Source organism: Notothenia rossii, assembly GCF_949606895.1.
Source record: "Notothenia rossii genome assembly, chromosome: 5".
NCBI classification, from domain to species: domain Eukaryota; kingdom Metazoa; phylum Chordata; class Actinopteri; order Perciformes; family Nototheniidae; genus Notothenia; species Notothenia rossii.
In genome coordinates this window covers 4,464,197-4,491,789 of record NC_136903.1, presented here as the reverse complement: position 1 = coordinate 4,491,789, position 27,593 = coordinate 4,464,197, and the positions used below count along the sequence as shown (strand labels likewise).

The following is a 27,593-nucleotide window of genomic DNA, read 5'->3' as shown; positions in this document are numbered from 1 at the left end:
ATAGTCAGAGTTTATAGATGTTTTTATCTTTTTATCTTATTTAGCAAAATCCAAGTTGCTTGAAATCCAGTGTGAAGTTCCCACAGTCAGCGATGGTTTGGGGAGCCATGTCAGCTGCTGGTGTTGGTCCACTGTGTTTCATCAAGCCCAGAGTAAATGCAGCTGTGTACCAAGAGATTTTAGAGCACTACATGCTTCCGTCTGCTGAAAAGCTCTATGGAGATGAGGAATTCATTTTCCAGCATGATCTGGCACCTGCCCACAGTGCCAAAACCACCAGTAACTGGTGTACTGACCATGGCATTACTGTCCTCGATTGGCCTGCAAATTCCCCTGACCTGAACCCCATAGAGAATATGTGGGGTATTGTGAAGAAGAAGCTGAAAGACACCAGACCCAACAATGCTAATGAGCTAAAGGCCGCTATTGAAGCATCCTGGGCATCCATAACACCTCAGCAATGCCACAGGCTGATTGCCTCCATGCCACGCCGCATTGATGCAGTAATCCGTGCAAAAGGATTCCCAACCAAGTACTGAGTGCATTAATGGACATTTTCAAATGTTTGATTGTGTTTTGCTGTTATAAATCTTTTTTTTTTACTTGGTCTCAGGAACTATTCTAATTTTTTGAGATAGGATTTTTGAGTTTTCTTAAGCTGTATGCCATAATCAGCAATATTAAAATAATAAAAGGCTTGCAATATTTCAGTTGATTTGTAATGAATCCAGAATGTATGACATTTTTGTTTTTTTAATTGCATTACAGAAAATAAAGAACTTTATCACAATATTCTAATTTTCTGAGACAGTCCTGTATAGAGCGGAAAACAGTTGAAACTTTTTATTTTATTTGTTGAGGACTTTTTTAAGCTATACAAACATTCTCCAGAGAGTTGGACAAAAATCAAATCAAAATAACTCAAAAGATTGAGACACAATTTCTTCTTCTAATATGAATAAAGCATGAATCCTTAATGTACCACCAACAACTCACCAGATACAAATCCCTTTAATACAAATATTTAAAACTATAACCCAAAAAGAAACCTCTACTTTAATTATGACAAAATAAAATAAGGGGTGCATTTCTTCTCACAGTTATCTTTGGCTGTATGAAACACTTCGTATATATACAACGATAAGGAAATAAATGTTATGAATTCAACACCCAGAAATTTCAGGTCCGTGCAAATATTTCTTAATCATAAGAACATTATATTTGATCGAAAAAGCAGAAAACAATATTGCTTTGTTTAGAAAACATCAAATGTGTGTACACTGCACCCACCCAATCATATACAAAGAGTATATTACATTTAGTGAGAGTGAATCTTTCTGTAGAAAACCAAATGGTTGTTCTACTCAGTGTGATTGACAGGAGAGATGATCAGAGGGGCAGAGTTTTTACCACCTTCATTAACACAGGGACTAAAGAATGGGGAGAGTTTCTCTTTGAAGCAGCAGCCAGTGAAGGAGTAGATCAGAGCTGCAGCATCAACATCATAAAAGGAGACCAGACCCTCCTCATAATCCACAAACACCCCCACCTTCTCAGGCTGAGACTTCAGAGAGAGACTGACTCGGGGAACAGCACAAGCTTTGTACTCATTTCCATTCCTCAACCCTATCATCCAGTAACCATCCTGAGGAGACGCTGAGATCTTTCCCTTCCTGTTGATCGACTCTCTGGCCACTCCTAAAACCCACTGAGTCTTCCCTTTAACCTGAACCTCATAATAAAATCTTCCTGAAGAGAAACTCTGCTTTGCTAAGACACAGGTACAATGATCAAATCTCTCTGGATTGTCTGGAAGATTCTTCTTCACATCACCATGTTTCACTTGTTTTCCATCATCAGACAGGATGAGGTCAGGATGTGCTGTATCAGGATCAAGAGTCACCTCCACCTCAGACTGCTGGACCCTCTTCAGCTCCACCTCAAGCAGCTTCTTCATCTGTTTCCTGAGCGTCTCCTCCAGCTGAGTCACAGCTCTCCTCACAGTCCCCTCATATGAAGGTGGACGGACCCTGACTTCTGTCCAGTTCTTGGTGGGTGGAGCAGCGTTCAGGGACGTGAAGCTTTGGAGGAGGTGGAGCTGGTCTTCAGAGCGTGAGAGCTGCTCCACCTCAGAGCTTCTCTTCTTCAGCTCAGAGACTTCCTGTTCCAGCTCTTTGATGAAGCCTTCAGCCTGTTCCTCTGTCTCTCTCTGCTTCTCTTTGATGGTGTCCATGAGCTCGGCCTGGCTTCTCTCAACAGACTCCTTCAGAGCGCTGAAGACCTGAACACCATCTGCTATCTCTCTGTCTGCTCCTTCCTTACTGAGCTCCACTGAGCGGTTCATCTCCTGGATCTTCAGTCGTCTCTTCTGGATCATCTGCTGGATTTCAGCCTCTGTCTTCCCCAGCTCAGCCTTCTTTCCTTCATATCCTTCTTTCAGAGGAACTACATCATGTGTCTTGTGGTCTGAAACAGTGCAGAGCATGCAGACACACACCTGGTCGGTCTGACAGAACAGCTCCAGCAGTTTATCGTGCTTCACACACATCCTGCTTTCCAGGTTCTCCTCAGGGTCGATCAGCTGATGTTTCTTCAGGCCTCTTCTTGTCAGGTGAGGCTCCAGGTGAGTCTCACAGTAGGACTCCAGACACACCAGGCAGGACTTCAGGGCCTTCAGTCTGGTTCCAGTGCAGATGTCACAGGGGACTTCTCCTGGTTTGACAACGTGTTGCTCTGAGCTGCTGCTGCTGGCTTTCTGTTGAGCTGACTGTCTGAACTGAGCAGCCATCTCAGAGATGAACGTGTTGACCCGCAGCTCAGGTCTTGGGAAGAAGACCTTATTACAGTTGGGACACTGACTCGGGACATTTATATCCCAGTGTTCGGAGATGCAGGCTTTACAGAAGTTGTGTCCACATGGTATGGTGACTGGATGAGTGAACACATCCAGACAGATGGAGCACAGAAACTGATCTTCAGTCAGCAGACAGCTGGCAGCAGACATGTCTACTCTGTTGGAAAAAACATTAAATATAGTTATAGTATAATTATTTGTTTAAAAAGAATCAAACTATGAATATTCCTGAATTCCGTACAAATAGTAACTGAGTGGAGAAGAGCCAGATGTGCAGTTCAGTGTTAGTTATTGGAATTCACCAAGCCAATGTATGCATGTATTGAAGTATTATTTGAATTATTTGAAGGATTAAAGTAACGTGTTATGGCAGGAAAGTTCAATCTGGTATATTCATTTTAATGTCACCTTATATAGAATGTGTGTTAAACTTGTGATTTCTGCATTGAGTGACTTCTGCCTAGCAGATACCAAGAAGAAGTCTTGTTAAAGTTAATGATTCGTTTCCTGTAGACCCATAAAGAAGGGTGTCTATTCAGCAGCTAGATGTGATTATTGCTGAACCATATCTGTGTTGGTGTTTTATTTGATTTCTTTGTTCTGTTCTTTCATGTGTGGGTACTGAATGGCTTCAAACATTGTGGAGAAATGAGCTTAAACATGTTTTATTACTCTGTATGAAAAAGGAGCAGTTGTGGATGACAGGAGACTTTCTTCTTAAGATTTTCAGCATGTCAATTAACAGGGAAATCTACTTGTTTTAAATAGATGTGTGTGGTTAATTACTTTGTATTAATAATAACAGTATGTGTAAAGGAAGCTGGAAATATGCAATGTGAAACCTTTTATTTGAAGTAAAGATGTGAACAATAGCTCAAATGGCTGGAAAGGCTGCAGGACAAATGAGTGTGTTCTCTATACTGGGCCTGTGTGAAGTTTGACTATTTGAAAAGCATCTCTAATACTGCTTCAGAGCATAGGTCATGTGTTCCTCGTTATTATTGATATGAAGGTCATTTACATGTATTGCGTATATTTAGCCAACTATAACAACTATATCTTAAAACATATTTTTAACTTGTGTGTGGTAACCTGAGGGGGGGGGGAGATGGCCATAGAGACAAAGAGCCATAAAGGGGAATATGTGTGTGTGCTGGCTACAAGATGTGAAATAAGATAAGGAAACTTGTTGTTTAGAGCCGGTTCGTTCCAGACACCAAAAGGTATCTGGTTTTCGTCAAACTGAAAGAGACTTTTTGTTTCCGGGTTTCTTCTGCTGTGTCGCGCTGATTGGGTACGACAGGCCATGTGTTGGTCTCTCCCAATGAGATGACCTCTGGGGGAAGCATCCACACACCTCCTCCTGTTAGTATGAAAGCCTGTGTTTCCTTTGGTTCACTCTCCTCTTTTCTTCATACGGTCAAGGGGTAAGACCTCTCCCAGGAGAGGACCAGAGCAGGGGCACCCGAAGGGGGGCCCCTTTTGAATTGTTTTGTGTTGTATTGTATGTTCCACCATTAAAGCAGATTATTGTTTAACCCTTATCCTGGTGCTTTGACTTTTCCTTCTTGTAAAACAAACTCATAGAGGAACGCGCGGAGCAGAGGTTCTGCCCCAACAGTATTCAGGTACTATACTTGAGTTTTCTTTTATATTTTGTATTTATACCTCTCCACCAAAATACAGCTGGACCTAATTAGGCTTGGGCGGTATGACGGTATTACGGTATACCAGGGTATTTCGAAATACCGTCGGTATGATTTTCAATACCGTGACGTCACAGACTGTGCGGCAAATCACAGATGCGTTTCATTCTATTACACTGACACGGAGTTTTGACAGGGACGACATTGGTTGTAATGCACAGCACGCGCCAGCAGAGGGCAGGGGAGGGCAGTCCGTCTTTCCCGCTCTCAGAGCTCAGCACAGTGCTGAGCTGAGCAAGATGGCGGCAGCATTTGCCGGCCCCGAACTCGGACAACTAGTAAAAAAGAAAAATGCCTCTGCGCCTGTTTGGGACTATTTTGGGTTTACTCCCTATGACTTCGCCAGTGACTTCATCCAGCACAACGAGAGACAGAGGCACTTCTTTGGGAATGTTTAAGACGGGGTGAGTGAGTGTTGACATTTTTTAATCCTATGCAACTGGTTGATGGTTTTGTAGTGTAGGTCGGACGGTTTTAAAAACGAAAGCATTTACGTGCTAAACATTCACGCGAGTAATCCAATGAATCAAATGGAAATAAGGTTTTTAACACATGCACAGAATAATATTGCCAAACTAGTTTGTGAATATAGCAAACTTTATTCAATAAGTCAAGTATTTACTCCCGGAAAATGTTTATGTATGATGATATATTGTTAACTTAGCTCACAATGGAAACAACGTCGGACATCTACAAACGCGTCCTGTATCCGATCTCAAAATGTGCCATTTGCACAATGTGTCATGTATGCAGCCCTTATTTTGCACTTGCGCGCACGTCGCGGCACTTTGCGAGCGTCTACCGGCTCGGGTTGCATTTTACACCGAACATATAATATACCGTTCGAAACATCTATTTGCCGCCGTTCGAACGCCACCTCACTCAAGTCGACCCAAGTCATACCGTCATATACCGTATACCACGGTATGATGTCAGCAAGGTGTGACGGTATGAAAAAAATGATACCGCCCAAGCCTAGACCTAATTCACTTTCAATCCAATACATTAATTGTTGATAGTTAGTTTGTTACTTTGCAGATATTACACAAATAAAATAAGCAACAAAATTAGTATTTAATAAACCTCAGGGTAATTTACCAAGCAGTACAATAACATGTTCTACACATTGATCCATCAATAATTATAATCCAATTATATAATATATTTAACTTTTTTAAAAGGATTTTCTTTTTCTTTTTTTTTACTTTTTATTGTAAATGTCCACATTGTGGTATTTTACTTCAATAAATGATCAGAGTACTTCTTACCCTGCTAGTAAATACTGAAGTCTGAGGTATTGATGTAAATGTATCCTCATAGTTATCACTAATTCCATCCTCCATACATCATTGTACTTTTAATTTGTAACTAACTTTAATCAAATTCAGTTTATCATTGCTCAGTTTGGTGTGCGTCTCTTCTGTTGGAGCCAACGAGCCGTTTGTCACTATGGTAACCAGCCTTTAACTGCATCGCCCTATAAAAACATGTTGGGGAACAAGTCCGACTGGTCTGCAGTGTAGCGTGTTAAAGTCTGAAAGTGTTTCATTTAGCTCAGCTGGAGACTGAGAGTCAAGGAGTTCACAAACTTTACTTTAGATTATTTTTGAAAAGGGTTTTATTGTATTTACATATTTTATTGAGGCAGCCTCTCACTGCCTGCTGCATAATAATACATGAAAACAATGATAAACTAATATTTTATATTGTTGCATTCTTAAATCTAAAGCCCTGCGTTCATTGTTTATATCAGCACTTTAATATGTAAAATCATAATAAGTATATATAAGTAATAAGTACAATGGAAAACCATTAAAAACCCAACGATCCCTGCATGACTGTCACATTACACATGAATCAATATTATAATACGGCTACCCTGCTCATATGACATAGCTGCTTATATTGTTATTAGAGGGAAAACGGTATTTAAAGCAGCCTGAGTACTTTTAATATTGAACTTAAGACATGTATTACTATAGAATGTCATGTATTTTTGGTTTTAAAGTGTCTGAGGGAGGCATATATTCGGTATATGTCTGAACAGACGTACCAGCCTCAGATTCTGATTAAACTAAACCGTGTTCAAATATTTAGTTAGTGATTGTGTCTGTAGTTTACTCACCAGTGTTTGGCAGAGATTCTGCTGTGTTGTTGAGAAAAGCTGCTGGATTCAGTCGAGTGTTTCTTCAGAGAGAAACAGAGAGACGTGGAGCTGTTCTGTCGATCAGACAAACTTTAACTTTAATTTCTGGGAAGTTGAAGCTCTCCTATTTCAGTGTAGCTCCACCTCTCAGTGGCCCGTCACCAGGAGGAAGTGGAGGAGGAACTACAAGAGCAACAAGGCCTTTCTTTCTCAAATCGTTGAGACACCACCAACACTTCAACTCCCATAATCCTTTCTGCTGCAAACACTACAAATACCATCGATCTCAGAGAGTTTAAATGACTTAGTTGTTCTGTGTTTTGGAGCTGAAATACTACAGTTGACAGAAAAAGAGAAAAGCAAACTTTATTAACTTGATTTAGATTTGTATTTCAGATATTTTAGGGGCAACAATTTGATATTCTACTTCCTTCACTTTAGCTTCCTTTCTCTTCCATACAATGTTTCCTATTAAACTAAACTGCATTTCCTTTTTAAAGTAAACTATGTTCTCCTGTATTACAGTTCCAGTTTTAAACACAAGGTATGTTGAAAACACTGAAACACTACTTGTTAATGTTTAGAAACAATATGGTTTTTAATAATCACATTATATAATAAGTTATGGCTCTATGGAAAATACAACACAGCTTTTGGTTTCCACGGACTGACTAGAAACATTTGTGATATGTCAAAATCAAAAAAATATGTTTCCCTTAAATCGTAATTGACAATGCAGTTTAGTTCATACAATTAAGGAGAACCAGATCAAAACATCTGTGACGTACAGTAAACAGCAACATGCTTTTTTATCCCAGTAAACAGAAAAGTAGTAACAATAATAATACTTTTTTTTGAGACCATCTTTTAAATAATTTTACAAATGTTATAATTTTGCGATGAATCCCTCCTACTCACCTTCCACATATCAAGGTTGTTATATATCGACAATCATAATTTACTTTAAGGATATCACCAGGTCACTTAACAGTTGACTTCTACTTTATAAAGGGAGGATATCCTTTTCTTTCTCGTAAATAATGTATACATAAAAAACTATTGTTTTTCAGTTACACAAAAGGCATGTTGGACTTGGGTTTATTCTCATCTGTGTTCTCAGTGTGTTCAGGCGGCAGACACCTTATATTTATTTATTATAATTATTGATTCATATTTTGTATTACTTTAAAATTACAGCAGGTAAAGGTAGTGCCGATTTATTTATTTATTTATTTGTAAAGATATATTTTGGGCCAGAGAGCGACTTCATTAGAGATGCAGGGTTGAAAAGAGGAGAAAGAGGGGATGGCATTGCCTAAAATGTTTATTGTGCTCGGGATTCAAACCCTCTTACCTGGCAGCTCTTACCACCAGCAGCCCAATGGTCATTTTCTTTGTTAAATATACCACCATGTATCTTGTGAATTTCACAGAAATATCAATAAAATGTTGTCTTAACCTAAAATAATACATGACAAGCTATTTGTTGAGGACTTTTTGTATTATCTGAAGTAAACTACAGGAACCTCAAACATTGTACCCTAACCCTACAACACTTGGGAATCTCTGAAAACTCCACCGACGGAAGAAATTTCAAACGACTATTTCAGAGTTCTGTACCTTTCTCTATTCTTCCATCCCCTACTCAACCCATATTGAGACGGTCTTGCATGCACCGCCCGGGAATCGAACCCGGGTCACAAGAATGGGAATCTTGTATGATACCACTACACTAGCGGCACTTGTATTGTGCTTCTTTATATATAATATAACTATCAATATATTGACTATTACAGTGTGTTTGGTTTTCCTAGATGTTGGAGAGCCCTGTGTATCCTTAATATTGTGGCATCAAAAACCTGTAGTCATCGTCTTCAAAATTGCTAGGGCATTAGCTTTTTTTCATCTAGTTAGCTATAGAAGAATAAGTTACCCTTAGAGTCCAGTGATAAGAAAATTCAATATTGCAGTGGTTACAAATAACTCTGGCTCTCTCAACTCCTCTGACGGAAGAGATTTAAAATGTCCATTTCAGAGTTCTGTACTTTTCTCTATTCTTCTGTCCCCTACTCAACCCATATTCAGGCCCGGCTCCAGGATGAAATGACTGAGGGGGCTGTTAAAAAATCAGAGGGGGCGATTTGTTTTTTCTCACAACAACGAAAAATACTGGCAATGTAATGAATTGACACACCAAGCTTTTTTCCTTCTCACTGCTCTACAATATCTTTGCTTCTTTATTTGTATTCTGGATTTACCCCTCTCGTTCTGTTCTTTTCCTCTGATCTTTAATAACAGATAGTACATTATTAGATGGCTGCACTTTGGTTGACAGACTAATATTGATTTCCTCCATTTATAAATTGGCTCTGTAACTATATCATAACCTTTTCTCCTCTATCCCTTAACTCGTCTTCCTATACAGATGTTACTTACTTACTATCTATCTAGAAAAATGTATCTGGTTGATTTTTATTTCCAGGATTGAATGTTCAGACCAAGGCCTAAAACCTGGCATTTCATAAGAAAGTGACTAATATATAAACCAAATGTAATATTGGATAAAATACTACACCAAATGGACAGACACAGATTAAAAGTAAAGTCCCCTGGTTTGTCTCTAGAGTCTAACTGCCATGAGAAAAATCAAATCAATGTTCCACAATCCGCCACTAGATGTCGCTCATTGTACCAATACGGGTTATATAATACAGATTACCACAACAGAGCTGTGCAAATGAATTCCCCGTGGGGACAATACATCTAAACTAATGTAATATTCAATCCCACTTGGCGATTGAGAACATACAATTGCAATTTAACTTGTTTAAAGTACTTTTGTTGTAATACTATTGATTTGGTTGACACTACTAGCCGAGTTTCTTTTGTCCAATATCTCGCGGGCAGGTACATTGAAGAAGAAGAAGAAGAAGTAGTAGAAGAGGTAGAAGAAGAAGTAATAGAAGAAGAAATACGCTAACGCTACAAAAAGGCACAACACTGTTACTCTGTTTTTACTGACATGTAACATTTTATTTCACCTTCCTCTGTTTTTTAACGCACGTTCAAAAACGGGAACATTTTCGGGAGTTTCAACCGGGTACCGGCCACCGAAAACGGGGACTTTGCCTGGAAAACAGGGACGTTTTGGTCACCCATCCGATCGGTTTACAGCTAAGCACACACGCTAACATTAAGACTACAAGCTTACTTGGGGTTGAGGCTTGTTTACAACATGGTTTACACGTTGCTTGACCCACACATCTGATCTAAACATAACGTGTGTTGGGGAAAATAATTGTTTAAAGTTATTTAATAATTGTGACAATTATTGTACTTTTGGATGAATGAATGATGCTCAAGGTGAGGGGGCAAATAAGACAACTGAGGGAGCAATGCCCCCTTTTGCCCCCTCGTGGCGCCGGGCCCGATTCAGACCGTCTTTTCAGACAGTCTTGCATGCACCGCCCGGGAATTGAACCCGGGTCACAAGAATGGGAATCTTGTATGATACCACTACACTAGCGGCGCTTGTATTGCTTTTGTTTTGTATTGATTTGGGCCCTGGAACTCTCGCAACCTAAGTGAGAATCATAAACCTACACCAAATAAACACTTATTTGTTTGAAGTTGGATTAACACATGCACCGCACGGGAATCAAACCTGGGTCACAAGAATGGGAATCTTGTATGATACCACTACACTAGCAGCGCTTGTACTCTGTTTGCTTATAGATTGTTACTGCTGGGCCACGATTAACATTTTCAATGTTCTGGGTTAACCGCATTGTTATGCACAACATTCAATAATTAATCCAAAAGTAGTGTATTGTGCACTTTTATTTTAAAAGTAGTGGTGTATGAACAAAAGTGCATAAACAAATAAGGTGATTTTTAACTGAAGTATTCCCTTTACACAGTAGCAGTTAAAATATGTATTGTAAATTTCAACTTAGACATTAATTCATGTAATTAAATCCAACATAAAACCAAAGCTATCTGCCACTGCTAGGGCATTAGCTTTTTTTCTTCTACATAGCTAAAGAAGAACAAGTTACCCTTAGAATCCAGTGATAAGAAAATTCAATGTTGCAGTGGTTACAAATAACTCTGGCTCTCTCAACTCCTCCGCCTGGAAGAGATTTCAAATGTCCATTTCATGTCTTTCTACTTTTTAATTTAAAGTAAAAGTACTCTTTCTGCACAATGGCCCATTTCAAAAATAATGTCATTGTAATGGATTATAATTATTGATTCATATTTGTTATTACTTAAAAATTACAGCAGGTAAAGGTAGTGCTGATTTATTTATTTATTTGTAAAGATATGTTTTGTGCCAGAGAGTGACTTCATTGGAGATGCAGGGTTGAAAAGAGGAGAAAGAGGGGATGGCATTGCCTACAATGTTTATTGTGCTCTAGATTCAAACCCTCTTACCTGGCAGCTCTTACCACCAGCAGCCCAAAGGTAGATTGTTTTGTTAAATATACCACCATGGCTCCGGTCGAATAGTCCATTTAGCTTAGGAACCTTCCTAACCGAGTGACATGACCCGGACGTCCCTCAGTGGCAGCCATAATGATTGCCGTTCCAATTCTCTAACATTTAGGAAAGGAAAGGAGGTTTCAAACTTCCTTTATAGCCTCCTTTAGCTTTGGAACCACTGGACCTCCCTTACCGAAAGGAGAGGAGAAAATGGTGCCCCACAATGCCTTGCAGCCGCAGCATTTGCGTCACAGCAGTCGGCCGTTCACGGAAACAAACGACGGAGAAATGATATCATTAAAGTTACGGTGCTTATTAAGCATTTTAAAACGTATGTGGTAAGTTGCCAAAGTGCTTTGTTTTGAACGTTCATCAGTATTATAATCAAAAAGAGAAATATGAACGTTAGTTTTTACTGAAATGATCAAATAAAGTCAACATTTCACTGAGCTGTGTGGGGTTTGTTCAACTTTTAAAAGATGTTTGAATGGTGAAATACACAGTGATAGGTGTTAAAGACTAACGTTTATAATAAATACATTTGTATTGATTTTAAGATCTTTTCATACAATCATACGTATTGGGATCATTTGTATTAATGTGGACCGGAGGGAGAGGGTGACGAGCGAGTTTCACTTTCCTTTTTTATTTAAATTCCAACTTTGGTCATGAAGAATATGTTTCTCTGTTGTCCACGTTCATAAAGCATAAAGCAACAGCATCAGAGCACGGTGCAGAGTCTCTAGATGAGTCCCTCGTTCTTATTAAACATCCATGTTGTAGTCCGTTGTATAGAAAACTGTAGTTTCCATAGTTTCACCACAGCAGCAGACGCACACAATGACGTCCGCTGGCGCATCATAAACACGTCGGATAGTGAAAGTGCATTCGGATTCTCTAAAGTACCGCAGTCTCTTCTCCTAAGTCCTTTTGAATTCTCCTATCCACTATCCCTTAACCCCGTGACGTTTCACTCAGAGGTCAAGGAATAGGCGTTAGGAGCTGATTTTTGGATTATCCGACCGCAACCCATGTATCTTGTGAATTTCACAGAAATATCAATAAAATGTTGTCTTAACCTAAAATAATACATGACAAACTATGTGTTGAGGACATTTTGTATTATCTGAAGTAAACTACAGGAACCTCAAACATTGTACTAACCCTAACCCTAACCCTAACTTTCCACCTCTGCAAACAACTGATTGGTTGTGGAGGTGGTTCAGGAGTTACAGGACTTCCTTCATTTGTCACAGCAACTTTCATTATCTGTAATAATGACAGAATGTTAATGCTGTATTAAAGATAACTAACTGTGTCCAGCCCTCATTCACTGCTGTTTGTCCATCTATAGAAGACTCAGCAGCCGTCTCCGTCACCGCCTCTGCTTATTAAGACCCTCTGTGATTCGGCGTTATCAGTAGAGATCGACCACAGCGTCCACTGGCCGGAGGAAGATGGATGCAACATCAAAAGTTTGGACCAGTGATTAATCTAGAAGAAGGAGGAGGCAGAGTGTGTCTGAGCTGAGAAAACCCCAACTCTTTTTTGGTCTTTGACCGAGCACAACACAGTTTTGATTCTGGGGTTCAGAGATAAATTATGGCAAGACCTTTATTTGAGTCCTTCCTGATGTCATTGTGAATACAATGACATCCCCAATGATATACATGCAGTATATTACATTTAGTGACAGTGAATCTTTCTGTTGAAAATCAAATGTTTGTTCTACTCAGTGTGATTGACAGGAGAGATGATCAGAGGGGCAGAGTTTTTAACACCGTCCTTAAGACTTGGACCAAAGAATGGGTAGAGTTTCTCTTTAAAGCAGCAGCCAGTGAAGGAGTAGATCAGAGCTGCAGCATCAACATCATAAAAGGAGACCAGACCCTCCTCATAATCCACAAACACCCCCACCTTCTCAGGCTGAGACTTCAGAGAGAGACGGACTGAAGGACCAGCAAGAGCTTTGTACTCATTTCCATTCCTCAACACTATCGTCCAGTAACCTTTCTGAGGAGACAGTGTGATGTGTCCCTTCCTGTTGATCGACTCTCTGACCACTCCTAACTCCCACTCAGTGTTTCCTTTAACCTGAACCTCGTAATAAAATCTTTCTGAAGAGAAACTCTGCTTTGCTAAAACATTGACCCAGTAATCAAATCTCTCTGGATTGTTTGGGAGATTCTTCCTCACATCACCAAGTGTAACTTGTTTTCCATCATCAGACAGGATGAGGTCAGGATGTGCTGTATCAGGATCAAGAGTCACCTCCACCTCAGACTGCTGGACCCTCTTCAGCTCCACCTCAAGCAGCTTCTTCATCTGTTCCCTGAGCGTCTCCTCCAGCTGAGTCACAGCTCTCCTCACAGTCCCCTCATATGAAGGACGGACCCTGACTTCTGTCCAGTTCTTGGTGGGTGGAGCAGCGTTCAGGGACGTGAAGCTTTGGAGGAGGTGGAGCTGGTCTTCAGAGCGTGAGAGCTGCTCCACCTCAGAGCTTCTCTTCTTCAGCTCAGAGACTTCCTGTTCCAGCTCTTTGATGAAACCTTCAGCCTGTTCCTCTGTCTCTCTCTGCTTCTCTTTGATGGTGTCCATGAGCTCGGCCTGGCTTCTCTCAACAGACTCCTTCAGAGCGGTGAAGACCTGAACACCATCTGTTATCTCTCTGTCTGCTCCTTCCTTACTGAGCTCCACTGAGCGGTTCATCTCTTGAATCTTCAGTCGTCTCTTCTGGATCATCTGCTGGATTTCAGCCTCTGTCTTCCCCAGCTCAGCCTTCTTTCCTTCATATCCTTCTTTCAGAGGAACAACATCATGTGTCTTGTGGTCTAAAACAGTGCAGAGCATGCAGACACACACCTGGTCTGTCTGACAGAACAGCTCCAGCAGTTTATCGTGCTTCACACACATCATGCTTTCCAGGTTTTCCACAGGGTCGATCAGCTGATGTCTTTTGAAGCCTGCATTTTTCAGATGAGGCTCCAGGTGAGTCTCACAGTAGGAGACCAGACACACCAGGCAGGACTTCAGGGCATTCAGTCTGGTTCCAGTGCAGACCTCACAGGGAACTTCTCCTGGTTTGACAACGTGTTGCTCTGAGCTGCTGCTGCTGGCTTTCTGTTGAGCTGACTGTCTGAACTGAGCAGCCATCTCAGAGATGAACGTGTTGACCAGCAGCTCAGGTCTTGTGTGGAATAACTTTTTACAGTTGGGACACTGACACTGGACATCCATATCCCAGTGTTCAGAGATGCAGGCTTTACAGAAGTTGTGTCCACATGGTGTGGTGACTGGATCAGTGAACACATCCAGACAGATGGAGCACAGAAACTGATCTTCAGTCAGCAGGCAGCTGGCAGCAGACATGTCTCTCTGGGGACAAAAATGTTGGAAAAAACATTAAATAAAGTTTGTTTAAAAATAATCAAACTATGAATCGTCCTGATTCCATACAAATAGAAACTGAGTGAAGAAGAGCCCGATGTGCAGTTCAGTGTTAGTTATTGGAAATCACCAAGCCAAGAAAATAAGTGATAACATAGAGATCTTTTTCACAACAATGATAAATGAAAACAATATGATATTATATTGTTGAGCCTTAATATAATTATTATTGAATTAATAAAGAGGAATTTACACACATTAATTCAAAAATATGTATTGAAAGAAAACACACAAACAGGATGTATTCAGGTAGCCTACTGTACTTGAGTTTTCTTTTATATATTTTTATTTTTAACTCTCCACAACAAAGTCAGCGGGACCCAATGCACTCTTCATTCAAATAAATTAATGGTTGATAGTTAGTTTCTTACTTTGCAGATATTACGAAATAAAATAATCAACTAAATGATGATTTAATAAACCTCAGGGTAATTTACCAAGCATTACAATAACATGTTCTACACATTGATGCATCAATAATTATTATCAAATCAAATCAACATTTCCTATAGCCCCAAATCACCTAAACTACCTCAAAGGGCTTTACAAAGAAAACTAAATCAAAAAGAAAAGAAAAATACAAATATCATAGCACAAACATTATTGAAACATTATGAACAACAACATAAGTAGTGCCATATGATAAAGGCATGTGTGTGTAAAACCAGACAGAAGTGATGCTAATGATGGAAACTAGTTGACAAGGAAGACAGACGCGAAGAGATAGGTTTTGAGTTTGCTTTTGAAGGAATCAACGGAATCCGCATCTCGAAGCTGAATGGGAGGACGATTCCAAAGGAGAGGTGCTCGGAAGGAAAAGGCTCGGCCACCTACCTATGATTTGTGAATTCTGGGGAAGGAAAGGAGACTGGCATTATGGGATTGTGGGAGCCTGGTAGACATGTGTGGGGTAATTAATGATGATAAATAGGGAGATGCTAGTCCATGTAAGATTTTAAAGGTTAACAGTAAAATCTTGAAGTCTGATCTTTAGTGAATCGGGAACCAATGCATTGAAATGAGAAAAGGGGTGATATTATCAGATTTTCTGGTTCTGGTTCTGGTTAATATTCTTTCAGCTGTGTTTTGAACCAGTTGTAGTTTGTTGGTTGTTGATTTGGGTAGGCCGGAAATAAGTGAATTGCAGAAGTTCAACCGAGATGATACAAAAGCATGAACTAGAGTTTCAGCATCGGCTAGGGAAAGCATGGGACGAATCTTGGAAATATTCCGAAGGTGGAAAAAAGTTGTTTTTGTTATGTCATTGATGTGATTTTTAAACAACAGATCTGGATGGAGTATAACTCCAAGATTTTTGGTGAATGGGCTTTGGTGGATGGTTGAACCAGCTATGTTTAGGCTGAGGTCGCACAATCTGTCCCTGACATGTTTTGGTCCAAGAAGCAACTTTTCCGTTTTTTCTATGTTTAATTGGAGGAAATTTGATGACATCCATAGTTTGATTTCGTTCATGACATTTTTGAGTTGTTAGTTGAGAGTTTTCCGGCTTAATGGAAATGTAGAGCTGAGTGTCATCTGCATAAAAATGGGAACCTAATTGATAATGATAAATTAGTAAACCAAGGGGAGGCTTGTAGATTGAAAAAAGGATGGGGCCAAGCACATAACCTTGGGGGACACCATAGTTCACTTTTTTTTGTTCTGAAGAGCAGAGTTAATTAAGATTTCAACTAGGAAAATAGCAGAGCCAGTGAGTCCTCCATGTTTTTTCCAAGCGATGGAGTAGAATGTTGTGATCAACTGTGTCGACCGCTGCACTAAGGCCAAGCAGCACCAATATGGACGCAGAGCCATAGTCTGATGCAAGGAGTAGATCATTGACAACTTTCGTAAGTGCAGTTTCTGTACTGTGGAGTTTCCTGAATTTGGATTGATATGGAGTTTAAACGATTGATTGAGGACGGAGGCATTCCTAATTATGGAATCCCCATCTAATAGTGTGGTTGGAGGGAAAAGTTTCCGAGTAAAGTGTGACTGTGGGTTCACACAGGAGGAATGTGGAGGGCTGGTTACCTGACTGCTTGATGAGGACAGTGGCTGAAGAGGGGGTGTCCGGGCAGGTGGCTGATGTGACGCAACAGTGGCATCGGACACAGCGGCATCGGACACAGCGGCATCGGACACAGCGGCATCCGGACCGGTGGCTTGAGGCGATGCGGTCAGTCTTGGCTGTATGGTCCACAGCTGGTTCCGAGCGAGGGACGCCTCCAGACCGTCTGATCACAGCCTCCTTCAGCATCCTGCGGTGGGAGGAGGCATGGCTTCCGCTCAGCTGTCTCGAGATGGACCGAGCAGCCGTCCGGTCAATTCCAGCGACAGGTCAAGGGGAGACAGTGGCACCAGCCATGACCCGAGAGGAGTCCAGGCCGGATGGTAGGGGGCCCCCTACCTCATCGGAGATAATCGAAAAATTGTTTGAGAGAGGTAGGCTATGTTGTGATGTAGCCCCTACCAAAGCTTTCTTACCACCACAAACCACCTCAGGCAAGGTCGGGTGAATGAAGCGGGAGGTCTGATTCGGTGTGGAATTCAGAACAAAGTGCTTGGGTCTGGCTCTTGTGCGAACCTATGCAGCTTCTGGCTTGGATGGAACTGTCGTAGGTGGCGACGCATCATCCGGGTCCACGGTTTCAGCAGAAGTTGCTCAGGTACCAGCAATCAGTGATGCTAGCCAATGAAAGGTGGTAGCAGAGTCCAAGATGCAGTTTTTAGGAGTTTGGAAGGAGGGAAAGAGGGCCATCGGGAAGAGAAGACGATTGCATACTTGATATATGTTTATCCTGGTCTGCAGATACTGATATAAAGCCTTCGATCATCTTTTGCTTTTCCCGGGATTAAGTATGCAAGCACCGGATACTGTTGTTTATTTGTGAATACGGAAGTTCACAGTTCTTGCACACAACCATGAACGTTGTATCGTTATATGCTAATGTTACGGGTCCCAAAAGCTTGGGTACCACAGCAAAAATAAATGATATCTGTAGAAAACAGAAAAGTGCAGCAGCAAGAATTAGACACAGGATCCGATTGATCATCTGGATTGCTTCTCATTCAAAATTCAAAGTACACAGTTACATTCAAATAGCTGTACTTTACAAACATATCACATTTCTCCATTTAAGTTATCCATCTATGTCAGTCAATTACTGTATCTCAAGGAGAAATTCAACATAGTCAATATAAAACACATAACGCTATCAAATAATACTTTCCATCAATATATCTATCTTTACCAAATATAACATATTATGGAGCTCACATAGTCTGTGAAACTGTCAGTGTTGTCAGTGTTGTGACACTGTCAGTGTCTGTCACACTGTCAGTGTTAATAAACAAAAAAACACAAGGCGATGTGCCTGCAAGACTTCGCTCAGGTGAACAAAACATATTACCCGTGCGCAGCAGCTAACCTGCCTGCGAGCCTTCGCTCAGGCCACATTTACACATGGCGCGGCTGAAGCCCCCGAAAACGGCATCTATAGTTGCCGACAGTTTAGTATTTTTAAAATACCGTTACTATGTCAAACATGCTCAAAACTTTCTGACACACTCTCTTAAACACCTCTAACATTATATCTCATTTACACAAGTTAACATCGATCATTTTCATCATGTACTGACCAGTAGCGTAGACAGAAATGTACTTTAGGGTGGGCCTGTAAAAAATAGGGTGGGCCAGATTTTTCTTCTGCGCATCAGAAGCTAACAACAATCCCCGCCGGTACCGGTGGCAGATTACTTTTAGAATACTTTTGGAATACTTTATTTTTCCATAACAGATGGGTATGATTTGGTGAACAGGACACACGTATTTTACTGTTTTTATTTTAATTTTAATGGCTTATCAAGAGCACAAACACAACATCTTGGTGTCATTCTGGACAGCTCTCTCATCTGCACCCCACATAAAAAACATCACCCGGACTGCATTCTTTGTACTTTCGGACACCATTCCTTCCTTCCAGCCTCGCGTGAGGCAGTCGCAATTTTTACAGGCTCCCACTACCTGTTAGCATCTGGCATCTGTTAGCATAGATCTAGCTCTCCGGCTTAGGCTCCATCTATGTCCATCTATGTTCCATCTTTAACGCCATTGATCTGTGGAGGATCTGCCGCGGTTTGAGGGCCTGCCGTCCACCCATTTCTGCTTCTGCTGGTGGTGGTTCCCACGGCTGAAGGCCGCTATCCACCTGCTGTTAGAGGCCTACTCCCACCTGTTGGGTGCTACTGTGCGGGGGAGGCCTGGTCTGGAGATACCGCGGAGAAACCGGAGTGTTGCCACACTGCTGATTGCCTATTTCCTTGCTGCTGTCCTGACGTGGTTTTGCTTCGGGAACATCGTGGATGCTGTTGAGCTGGACTGGGAAAATGGCAAATGTCGTGTTTCTGCTGTGCCTTTTTTTGACTGTGCTGGACAAGGAGAAGTTCGCTAGTCATCCTGACAATTCTGCTGGATGCGGGTCCGTTCTGCCGCCCGCAGTGGACATCCCCTGTACAGGTTCGGATGGGTTGCACAAACAATTGCTAGTTGCACTGTCGCGGACTTTCATTTCGTCAAATGTCTGTCTTTCTCACATGCCTGCCACAATGGTCCTTCAGAATTGTTTTTTGAACTCTAATCTCACTTTTGCGAAGTTTGCTGGTGACTCTAGAACAGCTGAAAATCTATGTGTGTTGATTAAGAGGAAAAGGTGCTTGGTATTTTTATTGTTGTTACTATCAGGAAATGTACAGCCAAATCCGGGTCCACCTGGTAGTTTTAGTCAAATAGCTACTCCTGCTGATTTTAGTTCTAGATCGGGGTTAGGTTTAATTCATTTAAATGTGCGCAGTCTGTTACCTAAATTAGATTTTGTCCGTATTTGGGCGAGTTCAACTGATGCTGATGTCATTGTCTTATCAGAAACGTGGCTAGACAAATCGATCTTGGCCTCTGACATTTACATAAATGGTTACAATGTATATCGCACTGACCGTCCTAAAAAAGGTGGTGGCGTTGCCATTTATGTCAAAAATAAGTTTTGTGTAACAAAAATGGTTTCCAAATCTGTTAGTAAACAACTAGAATTTTTAGCTGTGAATGTCGAAGTAACAAAGGGTCAACAGGTCATGGTGGTGGGTTGCTACAGGGCCCCCTCGGCTGTCAAGGACTCCTTATCTTCATTGGCAAAACTGTTATCTCAACTTTCCTACAAGGAAATAGTGCTGCTTGGTGATTTTAATTGGGATTGGTTAACTTCTGTGTCAGAGGATTTTAAAAACCTGTGTACCTCTTTGAACATTACTCAGATTATAGACAGTCCTACTCGCCCAAATATTAAGTCCCCAAATAAATCCTCCTTAATTGATCTAATTTTAACAAATGTTCCATATAAATACTCATCTGTGGGAGTATTTGCTAATGATGTGAGTGACCACTGTGTTGTAGCCACAATTAGGGACACTAAGGTCCAAAAAGTTAAACCACGCATCATCACAAAGAGAGATAAAAAACACTTAGTGGAGCAGGGTTTTTTACATGATCTGTTTGATTTTGATTGGGGAAAAATCGATCTGTGTGCTGATGTAGAAACTGCATGGTCTTATTTTTATCTTGGTTTTATAAAAATTATAGATAAACATGCACCTCTGCGTAAATTTAGAGTGAAGGGACGAAACAATCCCTGGTTTTCTGCTGAAATGTCCAGTCTCCTTCATGAGAGAAACAATGCCTGGGCAAAGGCTAGGAAATCAGGCTCAGAGGTAGAATGGCTACGCTTTAGGCAGCTAAGGAATAGCTTTACTTCAAATGTCAAAAGTGCTAAGTCAAAGTACTATTTGTCAGTTACCACAGAAAACCTGAATAATCCTAGTAAATTTTGGAAAGCCATAAAATCGATTTCCACTGGTGATATCCCAAATGAGCTACCTCCGTACCTCACCACAGCATCTGGCATTATATCAGACAGGGCCACCATGCTAAATTGCTTTAATAAGCATTTTGTCTCTTGTGGCTCTCTGTTTGATTCTGTCACTGACTGTGCTTCTGCTTCTGTGAACGCTCCAGTCCTTGACTCTGAACAATGTGGTCTGGAAAACCCTTTCAGTTTTACTCCTTTAACTGTTGGTATTGTCCATGAAGCTTTATCCAAGTTAGATCCTAAGAAACCGGCTGGCCCGGACAACGTAGAACCTTTCTTTTTAAAGATAGCTGCAGATTTTATTGCTCCACCTCTTACTTCTCTTTTTAACCTCTCCCTCAGCACAAATACAATTCCTAAAGTATGGAAGTCTGCTTATGTCCTGCCTCTACTGAAAGGAGGGGAGGCAACTATTTTAAATAACTATAGGCCAATCTCTAAATTGTCAGTTTTGGCTAAGGTGCTCGAACGACTTGTGAGTGAACAAGTAAAGGAGTTTTTATGTATAAATGATATCCTGTCTAAACATCAGTCAGGCTTCAGGAAGAAACATAGCACCATCACTGCAACAATGAAAGTGGTAAATGATATTACTAGTATGCTAGATAATAAACAGAGTTGTGCAGCTCTGTTTATTGACCTTTCCAAAGCGTTTGACACCGTTGATCATCGTGTCTTAAAACAGAGGCTACTCAGTACTGGCATATCCAGCCATGCAGTGGGGTGGTTTGTGAACTACCTCTCTGAAAGGTCCCAATGTGTTCACTTTGATGGGCTGTCTTCTGAGTGGTTAAACATTGCTAATGGTGTTCCTCAAGGTTCTGTTTTAGGTCCACTTTTATTCTCCATATATATCAACAGTTTAGGTGAAAATGTGGATGAAGCTACTTTACATTTTTATGCGGACGATACCGTGATGTATTGTGCAGGTCCCTCCATTCAGGAGGCGGTTGTTAAATTACAGGCTGTTTTTAACATTATTCAGACTCAGCTCTCTGAACTAAAGCTTCTTTTAAATGTGGATAAAACCAAGATAATGCTCTTTTCAAAAGCTAAAAAGTCACCAGAGCCTGTTTTAGATATTGTATCAACGCAAGGAACAAAACTTGAAGTTGTTGCCTGTTACAAATACCTTGGTATCTTGCTTGATGACTGTCTCTCTTTTAAACTTCATGTCAATAACCTGCTTAAAAAACTGAGGGTTAGGCTAGGTTTCTTTTTCAGGAATAAGTCCTGTTTCTCGCTTGAGGCCAGGAAAAGGCTAGTCACTGTGACCTTTTTACCTGTGCTGGACTATGGTGATCTGCTGTATATGAATGCACCTGCCAACTACCTAAGCAAACTAGATGCTGCGTATCATAGTGCTCTGAGATTTGTCACTAACTGTAAAGCACTTACTCATCACTGTACATTGTATACCAAGGCAGGTTTACCATCACTCACTGTACGGAGGCTCAGTCACTGGTACACTTTTATCTATAAAGCTATGTTGGGCAAACTCCCGTATTATATCTGTTCATTGATAAAGCAGAAAGTTGCAAGCAGCTATTGTCTGCGATCACAGGATATAGTCTTGTTAGATGTGCCAAGAGTAAGGACTGTCTTAGGTAAGACAGCTTTTATGTGCGCAGCTCCACTTGCTTGGAACAGTCTACAGGCAAAATTGAAATTGAGCATTTTTATTTCTTTGAATGTATTTAAGGCATGCCTAAATGAAATGCTTTCTGACACTCTGGGTATTTGTAAATGTTGAATATGTAAATATGATATCCTCTGTTGTTTGTATGTTGTTTTTATGTTTCATGTGGAACTAAATGATGCAGGTCTCCCTTGTAAATGAGATCGATGATCTCAAGGGACTAATCTGTCTAAATAAAGGTTTGAAATGAAATGAAACTGTCTTAAAACCTTTCCTTGGAATATGTTATGAATTGTAAGGTGTCCTTGGGTGCTTTGAAAGGCGCCCCTAAATAGAATGAATTATCTTTATTATGTATTATTATTATCTGAAACGATGTAATAACTTTTAAAACTTGTTCCAGTCAATTACCCCATGCATTCAGCAGCAGCAGGCCATTCACTTTGATTTTAACCCGTTATAAATGTAATAATTTCAACAATACAGAAATGCTACATAAACGTTATCTTGCACATTTTATCTAACCATCTCCGTTTCTAACTTTCAATATATTTTAAAAGAGATCTCTCTCTCTCATCTGCGTGCGGGGGCGGGGCCTCACAGACACGCTGGATCTCTCGCTCAGACATGCTGCAGCGCTGTGCAGTGTGCACACAGTTCTGCCGGGGTCTGTTTTTTTTTTAAAGAACAAAGTTCATTAGTGAACTTTGATTCATCATTTATTTTGCAGGCAGCTCTCTGCCTCTCTCACGTTATTATGGCTCGCGCCGGAACCAACAATCAGCTTTTACCGTAAATGAGTTTTGGTTCAGAGGATAAAACACATACAACATTAATTAAAATCGATATTTGTTCACTTGAATTTCACTTTGAATTCTTGGATATTCTCAATGGGTGAATACATGTTTTTATAAAATTAATAAAAACAAATATATATATATTTCTTTTTTTTAAATGACACCGAAGCATTCTCAGGGTGGGCCAATGAGTAAACTGGGTGGGCCCTATGGTGGCTACGCCACTGGTACTGACCTGTAGAAAACAGAAAAGTGCAGCAGCAAGAATTAGACACAGGATCCGATTGATCGTCTAGATTGCTTCTGAGGAGGGGGCGGAAGTGTCCCCCCTAACATAACCCAGGTGTCACCGCTCACCTGCCAAAGGTTCCACCTTGGCTCTACCTACTATTACTGTTTCTCAAACAGTACAGATAAACCATAAAATGATATGAATGTCAACAAAATAAATACAAATAATGTTGAGCTTTTCAAAACAATAAATTCACTGTTTAGCAAAAACAAATAAAAGTAAATACACAAATAATTGTACCATTTTTGGGGTATACCACACAAAGCTAAATTAACAGGCTGCCACAGGGCGGAGCTGCTGCGAGCTAAAGACTACGTTTGCTGAGCTTGTAAAATACATACATCGGATGGCTTAAGTCTTTCATCCGGTTAAAATATAAAGTTAAAAACCACTAAGATCTAAAAAGTGTATGGTAAAAGTGTGGCATAAAACTAAATAAAAAAGCCACTTCATGACAGCTTCTGGCAGAGTTTCTGGACAACAGCACTGTAAATAAAGCAGACCGGCCTTTATTTAATCCAATGATATCATATATTTTACAGTTAAAAAGGACATTCTTTTTATTATTTTGTAATTTTTCTTGTAAATGTCCATATTTAGGTATTACTACTTTTACTTCAATAAATGATAGAGTATTTCTACCCCGCAAGAGAATATTGATGTAAATGTATAATCATGGACAATCATCATTGTGTTTATTATTACAGCCAAAACTCGTTAATAAAGTTATAGGCCTATTTATTATTTGTATTGCCCCTAAACGACCTTGCATGTGGCTCCTGTAAATCCCTTCTGCACTATGTTTACAGCTGTTCTGCACACCTGCTGTCAGTGACACAGGAAGGTTGAGAGAAATAACATCAATATGATGAGTGAAGCACATTAGTCATGCATGTAACACTGAGTTTTATTATATTGTAATGTCTAAAGAGGCAGGGATCTTCAGCTTGAGGTGTGGGTGCAAAGACTAAAGGACAGCAGGCAGCGATTTCCAACTTAATCAGGTGTATTTTCGTCTTCTTACCCATCACACACTTAAATCATTACTTATAAACAAAACATAAGGATTAATCTAACTAAGGACTTTTTCTGGCTTCGAAAGTAAATAAAACCTCAACCATTGTCTCTCCCCTTTCTCCCTCCCCCCTTTGTGCTCAATGGAGCAATCAGTAAATACTCATCAGCTGGGCAGCAGCCATCGTCCCTAATGCCCAGCTGATTCTGGGAGTTGTAGTCCCTATTTCATCCACCGAGAGGGAATGCACTCTATGATGCAACCTCTCGTGACAACACAATAGTGACCTCATTTCTGGAGGCTGCCTCACCCTGATCCCTGCCTGCTCACAGTCACTTTGATAGTTGTAGCAATTATTTCAATAAAAGTAAAACTATTTCCTATTACTACACAAAAACAACGATAAACTAATTTTTTTTTATTATTGCAGTGATTTCATCCAAAGCCGGAATGTTAATATCAACATTGGCATATGTAAAATCATACTAAAGTTCAATGGAAAACCATTAAAAAACAAAATGATCCCTTCATGACTGTCGCATTACACATTAATCAATATTATTATATGGCTACCCTGCTCATATGACATAGCTACTTATATTGTTATTAAAGAGAAACTGTATTTAAAGCAGCCTGAGTACTTACTTGCTATACAATGTAATGTATTTTGGTACTATCTGAGGGAGGCATATATTCTTCATATGTCTGAACAGACGTACAAGCCTCAGATTCTGATTAAACTAAACCGTGTTCAAATATTTACTTAGTGATTGTGTCTGTAGTTTACTCACCAGTGTTTGGCAGAGATTCTGCTGTGTTGTTGAGAAAAGCTGCTGGATTCAGTCGAGTGTTTCTTCAGAGAAACAGAGAGACGTGAAGCTGTTCTGTCGCTCAGACAAACTTTAACTTTCATTTCTGGGAAGTTGAAGCTCTTCTCTTTCAGTGTAGCTCCACCTCTCAGTGGCCCGTCACCAGGAGGGAGTGGAGGAGGAACTACAAGAGCAACAAGGCCTTTTTTTCTCCAAAGGTTGAGACACCACCAACACTTCAACTCCCATAATCCTTTCTGCTGCAAAAACTACAAATACCATCGATCTCAGAGAGTTTAAATGACTTAGTGGTTCTTTGTTTTGGAGCTGAAATACTACAGGTGACAGAAAAAGAGAAAAGCAAACATTATTAACTTGATTTTGATTTGTATTTAAGATATTTTAGGGGCAACAATTTCATATTCTATTTCCTTCACTTTAGCTTCCTTTCTCTTCCATACAATGTTTCCTATTAAACTAAACTGCAATTCCTTTTTAAAGTAAACTATGTTCTCCTGTATTACAGTTCCAGTTTTAAACACAAGGTATGTTGAAAACACTGAAACACTACTTGCTAATGTTTAGAAACAATATGGTTTTTAATAATCACATTATATAATAAGTTATGGCTCTATGGAAAATACAACACAGCTTTTGGTTTCCACGGACTGACTAGAAACATTTGTGATGTCAAAAACAAACAAATATGTTTTCCCTTAAATCGTAATTGACAATGCAGTTTAGTTCATACAATTAATGAGAACCAGATCAAAACATCTGTGAGGTACAGTAAACAGCAACATGCTTTTTTATCCCAGTAAACAGAAAAGTAGTAACAATAATAATACTTTTTTTTGAGACCATCTTTTAAATAATTTTACAAATGTTATAATTTTGCGATGAATCCCTCCTACTCAACCTTCCACATATCAAGGTTGTTATATATCGACAATCATAATTTAATTTAAGGATATCACCAGGTCACTTAACAGTTGACTTATACTTTATAAAGGGAGGATATCCTTTTTCTTTCTCGTAAATTATGTATACATAAAAAACTATTGTTTTTCAGTTACACAAAAGGCATGTTGGACTTGGGTTTATTCTCATCTGTGTTCTCAGTGTGTTCAGGCGGCAGACACCTTATATTTATTTATTATAATTATTGATTCATATTTTGTATTACTTTAAAATTACAGCAGGTAAAGGTAGTGCTGATTTATTTATTTATTTATTTGTAAAGATATATTTTGGGCCAGAGAGTGACTTCATTAGAGATGCACGGTTGAAAAGAGGAGAAAGAGGGGATGGCATTGCCTAAAATGTTTATTGTGCTCTGGATTCAAACCCTCTTACCTGGCAGCTCTTACCACCAGCAGCCCAATGGTCATTTTCTTTGTTAAATATACCACCATGTATCTTGTGAATTTCACAGAAATATCAATAAAATGTGTCTTAACCTAAAATAATACATGACAAGCTATTTGTTGAGGACTTTTTGTATTATCTGAAGTAAACTACAGGAACCTCAAACATTGTACTAACCCTAACCCTACAACACTTGGGAATCTCTGAAAACTCCGCCGACGGAAGACATTTCAAACGTCTATTTCAGAGTTCTGTACCTTTCTCTATTCTTCCATCCCCTACTCAACCCATATTGAGAAGGTCTTGCATGCACCGCCCGGGAATCGAACCCGGGTCACAAGAATGGGAATCTTGTATGATACCACTACACTAGCGGCACTTGTATTGTGCTTCTTTATATATAATATAACTATCAATATATTGACTATTACAGTGTTTTTGGTTTTCCTAGATGTTGGAGAGCCCTGTGTATCCTTAATATTGTGGCATCAAAAATCTGTAGTCATCGTCTTCAAAATCGCTAGTGCATTAGCTTTTTTTCATCTTAGCTATAGAAGAACAAGTTACCCTTAGAGTCCAGTGATAAGAAAATTCAATATTGCAGTGGTTACAAATAACTCTGGCTCTCTCAACTCCTCTGACGGAAGAGATTTAAAATGTCCATTTCAGAGTTCTGTACCTTTCTCTATTCTTCTGTCCCCTACTCAACCCATATTCAGACCAGGCCCGGCTCCAGGATGAAATGACTGAGGGGGCTGTTAAAAAATCAGAGGGGGCGATTTGTTTTTTCTCACAACAACGAAAAATACTGGCAATGTAATGAATTGACACACCAAGCTTTTTTCCTTCTCACTGCTCTACAATATCTTTGCTTCTTTATTTGTATTCTGGATTTGCCCCTCTCGTTCTGTTCTTTTCCTCTGATCTTTAACAACAGATAGTACATTATTAGATGGCTGCACTTTGGTTGACAGACTAATATTGATTTCCTCCATTTATAAATTGGCTCTGAAACTAGATCATAACCTTTTCTCCTCTATCCCTTAACTCGTCTTGCTATACAGATGGTACTTACTTACTATCTATCTAGAAAAATGTATCTGGTTGATTTTTA

The 27,593-nt window shown here is 39.9% G+C and overlaps 3 protein-coding genes across 3 annotated transcripts in view; all 3 read right to left on the bottom strand.

Moving 5' to 3' along the window:
- LOC307038456 (E3 ubiquitin-protein ligase TRIM21-like) overlaps positions 1 to 27,593 on the bottom strand; it is an 89,600-nt gene that overhangs the window by 38,756 nt on the left and 23,251 nt on the right. The window lies entirely within an intron of this gene.
- Positions 1 to 27,593, bottom strand: part of LOC307038427 (uncharacterized protein) — a 93,928-nt gene that overhangs the window by 56,568 nt on the left and 9,767 nt on the right. The window lies entirely within an intron of this gene.
- On the bottom strand, positions 736 to 25,206 carry LOC307041149 (uncharacterized protein). The gene is made up of 3 exons (XM_079684472.1): positions 25,094 to 25,206; positions 12,924 to 14,566; positions 736 to 3,011 (listed from the first exon to the last, which is right to left on the bottom strand). Exons 2-3 carry the CDS (start codon positions 14,558 to 14,560, stop codon positions 1,361 to 1,363), a joined length of 3,288 nt encoding a protein of 1,095 aa, XP_079540598.1. The 5' UTR covers positions 14,561 to 14,566; positions 25,094 to 25,206; the 3' UTR covers positions 736 to 1,360.

Excerpts from the sequence above, each read along its gene's own strand:
- LOC307041149 (XM_079684472.1), bottom strand. The coding sequence starts at position 14,560 with ATGTCTGCTGCCAGCTGCCTGCTGACTGAAGATCAGTTTCTGTGCTCC. Across the intron at positions 3,012-12,923 it reads TCTCCTGTCAATCACACTGA|AGTAGACATGTCTGCTGCCA; the intron begins GTAGAACAAACA and ends TTTTTCCAACAG.